At 34.6% G+C, this 13800-nt stretch overlaps 1 protein-coding gene across 2 annotated transcripts in view; it reads left to right on the top strand.

Annotated features, from left to right (window-relative positions):
- LOC117141607 overlaps positions 1 to 13800 on the top strand; it is a 44123-nt gene that overhangs the window by 10407 nt on the left and 19916 nt on the right. The window contains exon 1 of one of the 2 annotated variants that reach the window (XM_033305122.1): positions 4210 to 5406. The exons of the other annotated variant lie outside the window; for it this stretch is intronic. Within the exon in view, the coding sequence (XP_033161013.1) occupies positions 4854 to 5406 (553 nt within the window). The 5' untranslated portion in view covers positions 4210 to 4853. Of the gene's footprint in view, positions 1 to 4209; positions 5407 to 13800 lie in introns of those variants that run through there. 2 annotated transcript variants of the gene reach the window in all.

Below are 13800 nucleotides of genomic sequence, written 5' to 3'. Positions count from 1 at the left end.
GCAATGATATAAATATTAATAATACACGTCGACGCCTGGTTTTCGTAGTATTTTCGTTTTTTGGGACTAATTAGTAATTTGTGGTGAGTTTGTCCTAATTTGGGGAGTTTCCTGTCCTAAGTAGTCTAATTAGATCAAGTTAGCGAGCGCAACAACCTTTGGTGCATGCAATAGGGTTAAAAACTATGCTAAGGTCTTGATGATGTTGTGGTGAATTTGATTTGAATGATTGAAACTACTAGGTATGTATATTAAAAAAAAATTTGGTAATTTATTGAAACTAAATTGCTAATTGGTTGCATAGAAATGTAGCTATCCATTCTGTTATATATATTCCCCATTATAGAAAAAATAAATATATGTGTTTTGTTTCGAAATATCAGAGATCATTAAAAACTATTTGTAAGCAATAAATCCTGTTAATTACAGTATAAAAATAATAATTATAGCTAACGAAGCTTTATGGCCAAGCTAATGTAAAGAGCATGCAAAATACCAGATCGAACCAAATCGAACCGAAACTTACAAAAAACGTATCGCACCGCATGAAAAACACATTTGTTGTTTTGCCTAAAAAAGGTATTTAGCTCATATTTAATGTAGAACGTAAATAGTAATCTGACGTATGTACGAGCTGACAAGATGATTGGTGGCCACTTGAGATAAGGAATCACCGTGATACACAATGCAACCGGCTACTCCAAATAAATCATGTGTACACAGATACTTTAGATTAATAATGGGGTGAAATGACCAGGGGGGAATGTCCACAAGACACCTGGAAACAAATATACTTATTGAAAACAAATATCATTTGTACGACTTTAAAACAATAACTCAATCAGCCGTTGTCCCACTTCCCCATTCAGGCCTTTTAACCCAATTAATTCCATTCAATTTAGCTTTTAGCTGTTAAAGAGCAAAAAGAGGTCACTTTAATGCACTCAATTGTTGATTGATTCGGCAGTGCGATTTATTTGCAAATACATATATACTCCGTAATCTATCAATTGGAAAGCCCGTGACAAAGGCTCTTCAAAAGCGATTAGGAGCACCCCCTTTGAGTGCCAACAGGGTACCAGCTTTAAGTGCCAATATCAATAAAATAATTCGAAATTGATAAAGCTCTAATCAAGCGTCACTAAGCCTGTGCAGAATGCTAATTGCAATTGATGCTCATAAATAGTGCAACGCCACACAGAAAAGTCAATATTAGCAAATGGAAAATTCATAATCAGGCAGTCGATCGAATCAATTTGTGATTTACAAATAGTTAACCGCAAACACAGGAAAAATTACTTCCACTAAGCACACAGACAAAGCAACTTCTGCATTTGGAATTATGCAATTGCATTAAAGCACAACATAATTGAAATTGTTCTACATTTCGAACATACATAGTTTAGGCGGCAAAGTGCAGCAGCCACAAATTCCCAATAATCAAATGAAACGAAATAATTAAATGCAAATTTTAATAAACACCAAAAAGATAATAAAACATACACTACGACAGCCGAGCAGCCAAATAACAAATATTACCGAAACACTAATGAAATACTCGCTGTGAAATTGTCCATGAAATGCTCACGTTTCGGCAGCATAAGTCCAATGCATAAATTTAAATGTAAATGATATGCAATAAACATGAAATATGCATGGCCGGATTAGAAGAACAATTTCTGATAGTCCTCTGCGAAATTGCAACTGGAAATAAACCAAAGCCAAATGCATTAAAGCCAGACTGCACTTTATAAATTTTACTTAAAACACTGGTGTTTATAAATTCAGATAAAATTCATATTTATGTATATGGTATATAAATACAAAATAGACTGTGTGAATAGAAATTCTTATTACTGATTAGAAATGGCGGAATCGTAAGTTATAGCTAATTAATAAATTTACATAAGCACGATTGCTTTCACTGCAATAGGTAGACTGCAATTATTATTAAGTATAGACGGAATATATTAAGCAATAAATAAATAATAAAATGTGAGAAAAGTGCGGCTACGGAAACAGACGACTTATTTACAATTATATTATTGAATCATAATTATTGTACATTACAAATATAATTTATAAACTATATCAATATAAATGAAAATACAACTTTAAGTGTGTAGAAAACCAAAGATCAGAAAGGTCTATATTATTTAGTGGTGTTATATTTTATAATAAAATGTATTTACTAATAAAAAAATTTATTTAATCAAAACGAAACGTCACAAACAATTAAATCTAAGAAAATAGTACAATCAAGCCGAGTCAATTCCTGCCATCGACTCGTTATGAATACTGATTTGCTAGTTTTAGTTCTCTCAGCAGACTAACTGCACCTAGAAAAATATGAATTTAATTTCCATTCAAATATTTAATTTAAAATTGGTTCCCTTTCATTTAGAATTTATACCTCAATCATAGTTATAAAGATATATATATATATTTAAATCATTAGTAGAAACTTTAATAAAATTAATAAGATTTATAATAAACAAAGGAATGGATTAAACATTACATATATGCTGATCAAATTTATGAAAAATATTTTAATTATATGTTTTATTAATATAATAGCAGTTTGTAGAGGTTATCATTTTCCAAGTGTCATTTTTGTCTGTGGCGACCGTTGATCGCGTTGTCTCACTTGATTTAAATATTTGCCGCGTCTTCGCGTCAGAAGCAGTTTCGGCCAGACATAGCTCAATCTCAATCTCAATCCGTATCTGTATCTGAATCTCAGCATCTGCCTAGGTTCCGTCATGCAGTCAGTCTGTCAGTTTGTCACACGCTCAGTTAGTCATTCATTCGGTTTGTTTGCCAAGAGTCGCTGGCTTTTCAACAATATTTTGCGGTCGCAGTCGACGTCGCGCTGTCACCGCGACGGCAGTTAACTTTTCGCTGTTAACGTGGCTATAATTGCAAGACGCAAGAAAGCAGTTTTAATTGTTGTAAACAAGCGCGCCCGGTCGGTTCATTTGGCTAAACAATAATAAACGGCCAAAAGTACTACTACGTTCAACCATTTTTTATTGTTGATAAAGGTCGTGAAACTTAAATGGAAAAAACGATTGGCGCCAAATATTCAACTCGTAGTAAACAATTATTTCACACAAGCAGTGTAAATAAATGAAAATATCTAATAAAAAGCGGAAACTAAATGATTAAAGAAATGTGTTTATAAAAAGTAAGCCCTAATGAAATCGTGTGCTTCCTACTTTTCAATATTGCATGTTTGCTGATTTGCTGCGTCTTTAATAAAAGTGTGATTACAAAACAAAGAACCGGGAAATAATAAATATGATATAAACAATAAAATAGAGAGCTAAATTAAAGCAATTCATCTCATAAAAAACGAATGCATTGCCCTAACTTAAATAAATTGTTTGATGAAGAAACCCATTGAAAAGTCAATGACAATATTTATCAATGAAAGCCATCTTTTTGTTTTATTTTTTGCTAGCATTCCAATATATATTTGTTGTGACATTAAATTGATTAGTTAAACATTTGTCCCAAGCACTATACATTTATATACTATTCTCATTATCAGTCGTTGGCTTGATCTAGTATTCAAGTTGAGATCTTAAAATTTCCCGCTTGATTTATTCATTAATTGCATATATTCTAGACTTTTAAATGCCCAGATATCTGTACTGAAATTCAATAGGGCTCCACCAGTTTTAATTAATGTTTATAGATGCTGAAAACAAGCGGCCTAATTGACTGTTATTGAAGCTGTTCTAAATATAGAACAGTCGTCTGCCATAAAATGAGATGGGTGTGTGCTTCAAGACTCGGAAAAGCCTCTGATTGTGGGTTAAGTTACGCCTATCTAGTTGTCAGTTGATCCAATTTGAATAAATCAAATAGGCATTATTGATTGAGTATGTGCACACAAGCGATTTCTAATGAATGACTGATTGATAATATAATTGGTGTTATTAATAAAAATCAGCAAGCCACTTTTATAGATTTATAGATATTATAAAAATATAAACTTGAATTCTTAATTTAAGAAATTCATGCGAATCTAGCCTTCTAAATTATTTGCTTTAAACTTGCTTAAATTTTTTGTTGATATTCGTAGGCCTTTAGTTTATGGAGTTTATGGATCTTAAACCATCATTAAGTAATTCACTCAGCAAATCGACATTTTACACGTGAGCTGCCTTGGATTTGCCCTTATGCACTTCACGTGTAATCGAGAATTAGCTGGGCAAATATGCGAAGATTTTACAGCCTCGCAAGTGGCAGAGATTAAACGAAACGGAGCACAGCTCCGGAGTAATGACAAATGTTTTCCCTCATCTCCACTTGGCAAATCAATAAAACTGAATTTCATACAGATAGATAGCCGAAGGATATACAGTATATGCATATGTTTATTGCTAAGATAAATTCCCCAGCAGCAAAACAGTAAACAGCAGAGATATATACAAAAAAATAAAGGAGAGCTTTAATGCCAACGATCAATATTTGTGCAACAAATCAGCAATGAGAGCGGCCTGTATCTGTGAGATACAGATACCATTTTTTCAACCCAAAACCGTACGAGATGCGTGAGGCGAATTAACACCGATGCGTTAACACAATTAGTTGAAAAGTGAAAAACGGCATAAAGTAGAAGCTGGGAGATTAAATAAAATAAAATCTATATGCCAATCGGGAGTGTCGACAAAAAGCGGGCCAGCGATTTTGCAACTTTACACTCGACGCCCGTTTTCAGTCGCGCAATGAAGCTCCAGCATCGCGGCTGAGTTAAAGAAAGAAATATATACGAAAGCACATGTGCCGACTGTACTAAAACTAAGTGATAAAAAAATATTACAGAATATATATAGTTCTGAACGATGGCTGACTTACTAAAGGCTCTGAATATTACGGGCAACCTGCTGGCAGGCCTCGAAGATGCCGGCAATCTAACTATTGCAACTGCCACAACCACAACTTTAAGTGAAGGCCTCAATGGCAATGCAACGACCTTGGATGCCGCAGCATCCACCAGTAGTGGCGAAAAACTCGATCTTGGCGGCTTCGATCTGCCCGGCAATTACTCCATACTCATTAACAAACTGGAGCAGCTGGCCTTGGGCTTGGACTCGGCCTTGGGAAATTTCACCATCGATCGCCAGGAGGTCGAGATCAATTTAAGTGGCGCAGCCACGGCCAACGACGTTGCCGATGTGGCTGACGATCTCTTCGATGTCCTGCCAGCTGCTCGGGCACCTCCGCCGCATATAGCGCACGGATCAAGGATATATACGGGCGACGATGGTCAGGACTTTGCCCACGTGGTCAGCGATATCTGGATTGGAGTCATCCTTACGCTGCTCATCGTCTTTGTGATATTCTTCATATGCGCTTGCTTCGTTTATCATAAATTCCAGCAGTGGAAGAATTCATGTAAGTGTGGTCAATGGGGCGTATGCGTAATATTTGGTATAAGTGTATGTCAAAAATCCATTCGGTGTGAGATTTTTGATTTGATTTGCTGTTATAAATCAACTTATTTTGCATATCTTATTACTTAAGCGCCATTCAGTCTACCCTTCGAATTTCACCTAAGTCAACAGATCAATAATCAGCGAAATATTATTTCGCCATACTCCGCTGGGATTTAATCTGTGCCTTCATATTTACATACCTGACAAATCAAACATAAACCATCACTCACACAACACGATTGCGCTATTGAAAATTCCGATTCGCGGTAATCCATAAATCAAATTGCAGAATCATTCGGGCTGAATTAAACGTCAGTGGAAACTCGTTTAGACTTGGACCAAAGACACTAGAATAACAAGATGCGTAACGGCCATACAAATTTTTGGCACGCGATTTTTTGGCCGTGGCTCTAGAGGTGGCTCCAGGCTCTCTTGAGTTTTTGTTCGAGAGAGAAAGAGCGGAGAGCGCTACAGCAAACAGCTCTTTTCTACGCAAACAGTGATAGCATACAACTGTATGTGTGCACACGTATGCTCATGTATTGTAAATTTGAAAAAATATGCCCTTTACCTTAGAAGTTCGTTCGTCGTTTAAATCTATATTATTTTTTATCAATTGGCACCATGCGAAAAATTCTTGTTTTGCATTGCCTCAACGTTATTATTATTTAAATAAAGCTTAGAAATAGTAATTGTAAAATCCCAAATAAGAAGACTTTACTCGTTGAGTTTTTGTAAGAAACTGCTTTTATTTGGAAATATCTTCGGTTTAAATAGGTGACATGAGAATCGCATCTTAAAGTAAATGGCCTACGCAGAGGCCTAAGTAAATAGTCCCCGCCTTATCGAGGTCCCACGCTCGGGCACATCTGCCTATCTTGAGCGGCGAGGACCTTATCTGTGGTCTCCCACTAAGGGACTATTTTAGGAGGCGGGGAACGATCTCAAGTGACTGACTCATGTGGTGTGCACATGTTTTTGAGCAATGCACCCATGTCGCCTTAGATAACAAAATCCTAAATATAATTTATCGCTCTCGATTCATTTACATAAGATATGAACGGAGCCCAAAATTGTAAGTCTTTAAATATATTCGTGTTCATGTGTGAACATTCTGCCAAAGGGCCAGCAAAGCTGAGATGTACATTAGTATATTAGTTGCATTTATAACAGTAGTGGACTGTATTTATTTGATATATGTTCATTTATTTTGCAACTAAGATTTCAATGGGCCTAGTTTTTCTGGCTTTTAATTTTATTGGATTACAATTATGGTTTATATTATTTTTAATTCAACAATTTGTACTCAATTAACTTATTTTAAACATTTTGCTTTTTCTATGTAGAAGTACATTTTCTATTAAACAACGATATAGTGGACTGTATATTTTTATTTGTTATATTATTTTATTGTTTATTTACTATTGATATTTATAGTACTGGCAACGGACCTGCAAAGGTTATTGCTTGCATTCTTTGTTGCACAGCACATTCCGTATGAAATATATTATTAATACTATCATTAGTATTAAGGCAATAATTAATCCAGCATGTCCGGAAATATGATGGAAATGTAAATCTTTCAATTTTTGATGGTTCTCTTTCATAAATTTAATTTCATTATTCAATCGTTCAAATTCCTCAGTATGATTTAATATTGATAGTTTCAGCGGATCCCAAATAATCTTCGGCACTTCACTAACTTCTCCTATATAAGGTGTTGATAATAATTCTTCACTTTCGGACTGAATGTTATGGTGGGCAACTAGAATTTTATCGTCGATTCTTGCCGTACAATATGGCGCAATGCTTAAAACTCCTTGCTGAGGCAAATCAAACAATTCAATTTGAGAGCCAGTACATTGCAGACGGACTTTTGAATTCGCAGGAACCTTACCTGAGAATATTTGTATTTAGCCTACCGTGATTAATATCAATCAACAGGCTTATAATGCCTGCTTGAATTTTTTCGCCTTCTTCAATCAATGAGTGTAGCTGTTTCGTAATCATAAAGAATTTTATTGATTCCTTATAAACATAATAATTTTCTTTAAGAACTTCTGTCATGTTCTCAATTCTTATTTGCATACTTCTAAAATTGGAGTTAACATCTTCTGTTGTTCTCTTTAATAGATTAGAAGTTGAATCAACCACAGATGTTTGTTTTTGAATTAGTTTATCAAGGTTGTTCTGGTTATCTAACAAATTCTTCATATTTTCTTCTAATTGCTCTCTATCATCTTCATCCATTATACCAAATAAAATATGATACAAGGAACCCATAAATTCGAAAGGAGCACGCTTGCTTCTAGATCTAGACTGCATCATAAACAATTTATTGTTTTCTTCAAGTTCCGATAACTGACTTTGCATATTATCTAAGACTAGACTACATTGCTCTTCAAAGCTATGAAGTCTTTCGCAAACTTTCCTCATACTTTGTATAAGCGCATTACCCTTTGTTAACATTTTAAAATATGGATCCATTTTATAATAGATAACCAAATTCCAAGAAGTACTCACAATCTCAACATCTCCTAGCGGGTCTAGATATATTGCTGAGGTTTTATTTATTTTGTCTATAGAATATCTTGGTGCTATATCTTTAGGTAATGCGCTAGAAACTTGACAACTTAACACAAACAACAACATTGCCATAATGATTCCGATCTTGGACATTCCCGATGTCGCTCTAGTTCGTCTTTTTGGCTCTTGGTCAGCCTCATTTTTGTCAACAGACTTTATTCCTTCCAAGGGACAAATTTTAGTAATGGGTCTAGTGATATATCCTTCCTGCATCTTTACTTTAGCCACTCGGACCTTATCATCATTCCCCTTATGCACCTTTTCCACCTTTCCTAAAGGCCATCTTGCAGGATGACAATTCTCATCCTTCAATAAAACTATTTGCCCTTCTTCTATATTAGGAATTTCCTTTTTCCATTTATTCCTTTGCTGGAGCGTATGCAAATATTCACTTTTCCACTTAACCCAGAAATCTTTCTTCATTTTTTGGATAAGTCTCCACCTATCCAAATTTCCGATTTTTTCATCTTCCATTGGTTCGACTATTTCTAAAGGTGGTCTTCCAATTAAAAAATGACCTGGTGTTAAAACTTCTTGTTGGTCCTTCTCACTAACTATAGTGTATAATGGCCTTGAATTTAAGCATGCTTCTATTTGACATAAAAGAGTTGACATTTCTTCGTAAGTCAAAATAGTGTCGCCGATTATACGCTTTAAATGGTATTTCATTGACTTAACTCCAGCTTCCCAAATACCTCCGAAGTGAGGTCCTGCCGGGGGAATAAAATGCCAATCAATCCTGTCCTTTTCAAGCTGCGCTGCAATCGTTATATTTTCTTGTATTGCATTAAATAACTCTTGATCTAATTTTCTTGCAGCTCCTACAAAATTTGTTCCGTTGTCTGAATAGATATTGGAACATTTTCCCCGTCTAGCAATAAATCTTCTGAGTGCTGCTAAAAATGCGTCTGAAGTTAGATCGCTTACCATTTCTAAGTGTATGGCTTTGGTGGCCATGCAAACGAATACAGCAACGTATCCTTTAAATGTTTTTTGGCCACGATTTTTTGAACATTTAACATAATAAGGACCTGCGTAATCTATTCCAGTATTAAGAAACGGGAATGTCATCGTCACTCTATATTTTGGCAAGTTACCCATTATTTGCTGAGCTGTATTTTGTTTATACCTTGCACACGTTACACATTCTCTTAAATACTTTTTCAACGAATTTTTCAACCCGAAAATCCAATACTTTCTTTGGATATAGTTTCGCATTAGGTTTATCCCTCCATGCAATGTTTCCTTATGAGCATTTTTTATTAATAAGCTTGTTAGGTGGCATTTTTCTAAAATGATTGGATGTTTAACATTAAATTCTGCATTGGAATTTTGCAATCTTCCTCCAACTCTTAGAACCCCATCCTTGTCCAAAAATGGATTCAATGACAATATTTTATTATTTGTCTTGATTTCCTTTTTGATTTTAAGGCACTTTATCTCTTGCCTAAACTGGTATTCTTGTTGTTTCTTAATAACAATTGTTTCCGCTATTCTTATCTCCTTTACTGAAATAATTGATGAATAGGCTTTATTTCTTGTTTTCATCTGCACGAATCTATTTATGTATGCTATTATACGTATAAGTTTTTCTATACTGGAATACCTTTCTATTAATTCGTAAATAGGATCATCTATTTTGTCATTTAATACCGTATTTATTAAGACAGGTTCTTCTACAGACTGCTGCCGAGGCCAAAGTTCTTTTGGGTCTGCTAGCCATTTCGGACCTTTCCACCAAAAATCACAGTTGATCAACTGGTTAGAATCCACTCCCCTGGATGCTAAATCTGCTGGATTATCCTCTGACTTAACATGATTCCATTCAGTATTTTTTAATTTCCGAATGTCATCCGTTCTTCTTTTTATAAATTTGATCTTACTTTGACCACTGTTAATCCATGCTAAGGTAATCGTGGAATCACTCCAAGCATAGATCTCCATTATATTGTCAATTGATCCTTTTAGTCTTTGGATTAATTCACTAAGCAGGTGAGCTGCACACAGCTCGAGTTTGGGAATTGTCTTCCTATTTTTTATAGGGTTGACTCTACTTTTGCTAGCTATTATATTAACATGAGGTCCTACTTTAGCATAGACTACTGCAGCATATGCTTTTTCGGAGGCGTCCGCAAATCCGTGAATCTGAATGACTGAAGAACTGTTTGAATTAATCCACCTTGGGATTCGAATATTCTCTAACAATAATAAATTTTCTTTATATTTTTCCCAATAATTTTTATCTTCTATGGATAATTCCTGATCCCATTCACTTTTATTTATCCAAAGTTTTTGAATAAAAAGTTTTCCTGAAACCGTGACTGGTGCCAACCATCCTAACGGATCAAATATTTTTGCTAGCGTTGATAACACAACGCGCTTATTTATATTTTTTGATTCATCATTACAATTTACGCTGAACTTAAATAAATCATTTTGAGATTCCCATTTTAGTCCTAAAGTTTTAACACATTCATTTTCGATAATATTGAGAACCTTATTGTCCCCTGTGTCCTCCACAGTGGTTAATATTTTGGAATTGTTGGAAATCCATTTCCTTAAGTTGAATCCAACTTTCTGCAATTCATGGAGAATTAATGTTATTAATTTATTAGCTTCTTCTACCGAATCAGCTCCAGTCATTAGGTCATCCATATAGAAATCATTCCTAATTATTGCACTAATAACTTGGTTTTTACATTTATCTGCAATATCTACCAGAACCCTGGTAGCCAAATATGGTGCAGATGCAGTTCCGTAAGTGACTGTGGTTAATTTATATGTTTTAATTTTTTCTTTTGGAGAATTTCTCCATAAAATATATTGATATTTTTGATCATTATTATCTATTTTAATTTGTCGGTACATCTTTTCAATGTCTGCCGAAACAACAAATTCCCATTTTCTCCATTTAATAATAATGTCAAAAATATCTTTTTGAACTCGTGGCCCAACCCACATTATGTCGTTCAAACTTTTGTTATTCGTAGTTTTTGCTGAAGCATCAAAAACTACTCTCAATTTGGTCGTAAGGCTTGAATCTCTAATCACTGCCTGGTGCGGTAAAAAATATTTGCCTTCATCACTCACTTCAATCATGTGTCCTAAATCCATGTATTCATTCATGAATTTAGTGTAGTCAACCTTAAGTTTTTCATTTCTTTTTAGTTTTTTCTCCAGATTCATGTAACGAGCTATCGCTTGTTTCTTTGAATCTCCTAAGGTGACATCCTCCTTGAATGGAATTGACACAATGTATCGCCCATCTGAATCTTTTTTTGTCGTTTTGATAAATTTATTTTCACAGATTTCAGACTCGATATCATCTTTTTCTTCTTCTTCCACTTCCCAGTAGCGATCTAACTCTTTTATTTCTATTGTTGTGGCTACAATGGTTTCTTTTCCTTTGGATTTTTTACATCCAGAAACTATCCACCCGAAATCAGTTTTTTGCCCAAGGAGACCGTCTATTTTTATAACTCCATTTTGCAGAATGTGAGTATATACGTCTGCTCCAATGATTAGATCAATGCGACCCGGTTTATTAAAATCGGGGTCGGCTAATCTAAAGTTCTTCCATTTTTTCTGATCAACATTAATCGTGTTGACTGGAAGTGCCTTCATAAGTTTTGGGAGAATAATTGCTTCAATTTCTAAATTTTTCGGAGAATTTCTTATCGAAATAACCGCTTTGTGCTTGGAGATGCACGTTCCTGTGGAAGATACTCCACTTATTTCAGTATGAGACCGAAATTTTTTCAATTTTAGAATCTGTGCAGACTCTTCTGAAATAATTGTGCTTTGAGAGCCACTATCAATCAATGCTCTTAATTGTTCAAAGCCTCCATACCTCGACTTTACTTGAATCAAGGCCGTGGCCAACAAGGCTTGACCTGTTGTTCTACACGTATTCACTTTTTCTGGATTATGACCTGCAAAGTGAAGTAACGTGTGGTGAGGTTTACGACAAGTCGAACAAAGCTGCTCGCTTATACATTTTTTACCAAACGGATGCCTCAGACATCTTAGGCAAATCCCATTTTTTCTTACCCAGTCAGACCGTTCTGCTGGATTCATTATTTTAAATTTATGGCATTGAATTAAATAATGCCCTGGTAGTTTGCAATATGCACAATTGTCACTATAATTTTTATTCTTGTTATTATTAATCATTTTCTTTACAGGTTTTACTTCCTGTGAGAATGATGATATAGAATTGAGCCTTTGCTCTAAAAAGTCCATGACATCAGAAAGTGCCTGTATTTCTTTTGTCTTTTTAACATGGCTTTCATATAAATTGAGTGATTCTTTATTGAATTTCCGAAGAATTATGTGAGCGAAAATTGCATCCACATCTTCTGGTAATTGTGCCTTTAATTTTATAATATAAATTGACTCGTTAATCGTGTCAATAAATGTCTTTATTTGCTTATTGGATTCTAAATTTAAATTTGGCATATCCATAAGCCTATTCATATGATCTGAGAATATGTTTCTTTTATTCTCATATCGCTTGGTCAAAAACTCCCAAGTGGCTTCATAATTTTCTCCAGAGCCGAGCAGTAAATGAGTAACCACATTTCTGGCTTCTCCTTTTAATGCTGACTTTAGATAATTAAATTTGAGAGAAGGACTGAGATCCTCTCTCACATGTATGAGCTCTGTAAAGAGTTCATTAAAAAGATCCCATTCTTTGGAATCACCAAAGAAAGTGGGAATCTGTATTTTAGGCAGGGTTGGTAACTCCTCCGCCTTAACAACCGTCGACATTTCAGCTTTATTTATTGTGCCACTGAGTCGACTATTAATGGCTGTAATAATATTTTGTTTGTCAAATTCAAGTTCGCTAATTTCTTCTTCGAATAGCGAGCTCTCAAAATGACTATTCACCTGTTCAATCAGGTTATCTATTTTATGCCATAAAAATTCAATTTTATTTTTCCTTATTTTAAGGAAATCTGGACTACTGTCTATTTGTTTAGACGTATCTTCTAGATATACTCGAAATTGGCCAACATTATTTCGAAATGCCTGCTCTACTTTTAAAGCGTTGTTTTGTGCTATACCCTCTTTTTCAGGGTGACCACACATTTCAAGGTTTAATGTAGGGGGAGGGTTTGATTTAGGGACAGTGTTTGATTTAGGGAAAGTGTTTTCTACCGACTCGCCCTTAATTTTTTCATTTTTATTTTTAATTTTTTCTAACACCATCATTATTAAATCATACTGCTTCGCGTTAAAATATTCATGATCGACAACGCCGATCTTTAACAAATTGCTATGATTAGCAATGAAACATTTTTGAAGCTCATTTAATTTTAGAATTTCTACATCTGTTAATGTTGGTTTTACTTCCAACTTTCTAATTTCCAAAATAATTTCGGACTGCTTCTTAAGGAATTGAATAGTCTTTTCTGACATCATTTTGAAAATTTTTTGTAATTTCTTAATATATATAGTACGTGTATATGTATTTTATATGTATTTATATATATATGTGTGTTTGGATAAACAGAAAATTCTTGTTTTGACTTAGCTGATGTCGTTGTTGTTGCTGCTGCTGTTGCTGCTGTTGTTGCTGCTGTTGCTACTGCTGTTGCTGCTTCTGCTGCTGCTGTTGTTGCTGCTTCTGCTGCTGGTAGAGGCTCCTTTGAATTTGACTTCCTTCTCTTCTTTAAGGCTCCGTCGATGTTTAAAGATGATTTTTTTTTTTTTTTTTTATTTGGCACGTTTTATTATTTTTGTAGTCCAGTCAGATTTTTTGTTT

The sequence above is a fragment of the Drosophila mauritiana genome, chromosome 3L (assembly GCF_004382145.1).
Source record: "Drosophila mauritiana strain mau12 chromosome 3L, ASM438214v1, whole genome shotgun sequence".
Classification (NCBI taxonomy): Eukaryota; Metazoa; Arthropoda; class Insecta; order Diptera; family Drosophilidae; genus Drosophila; species Drosophila mauritiana.
This window is presented reverse-complemented; position numbering and strand designations above follow the sequence as displayed.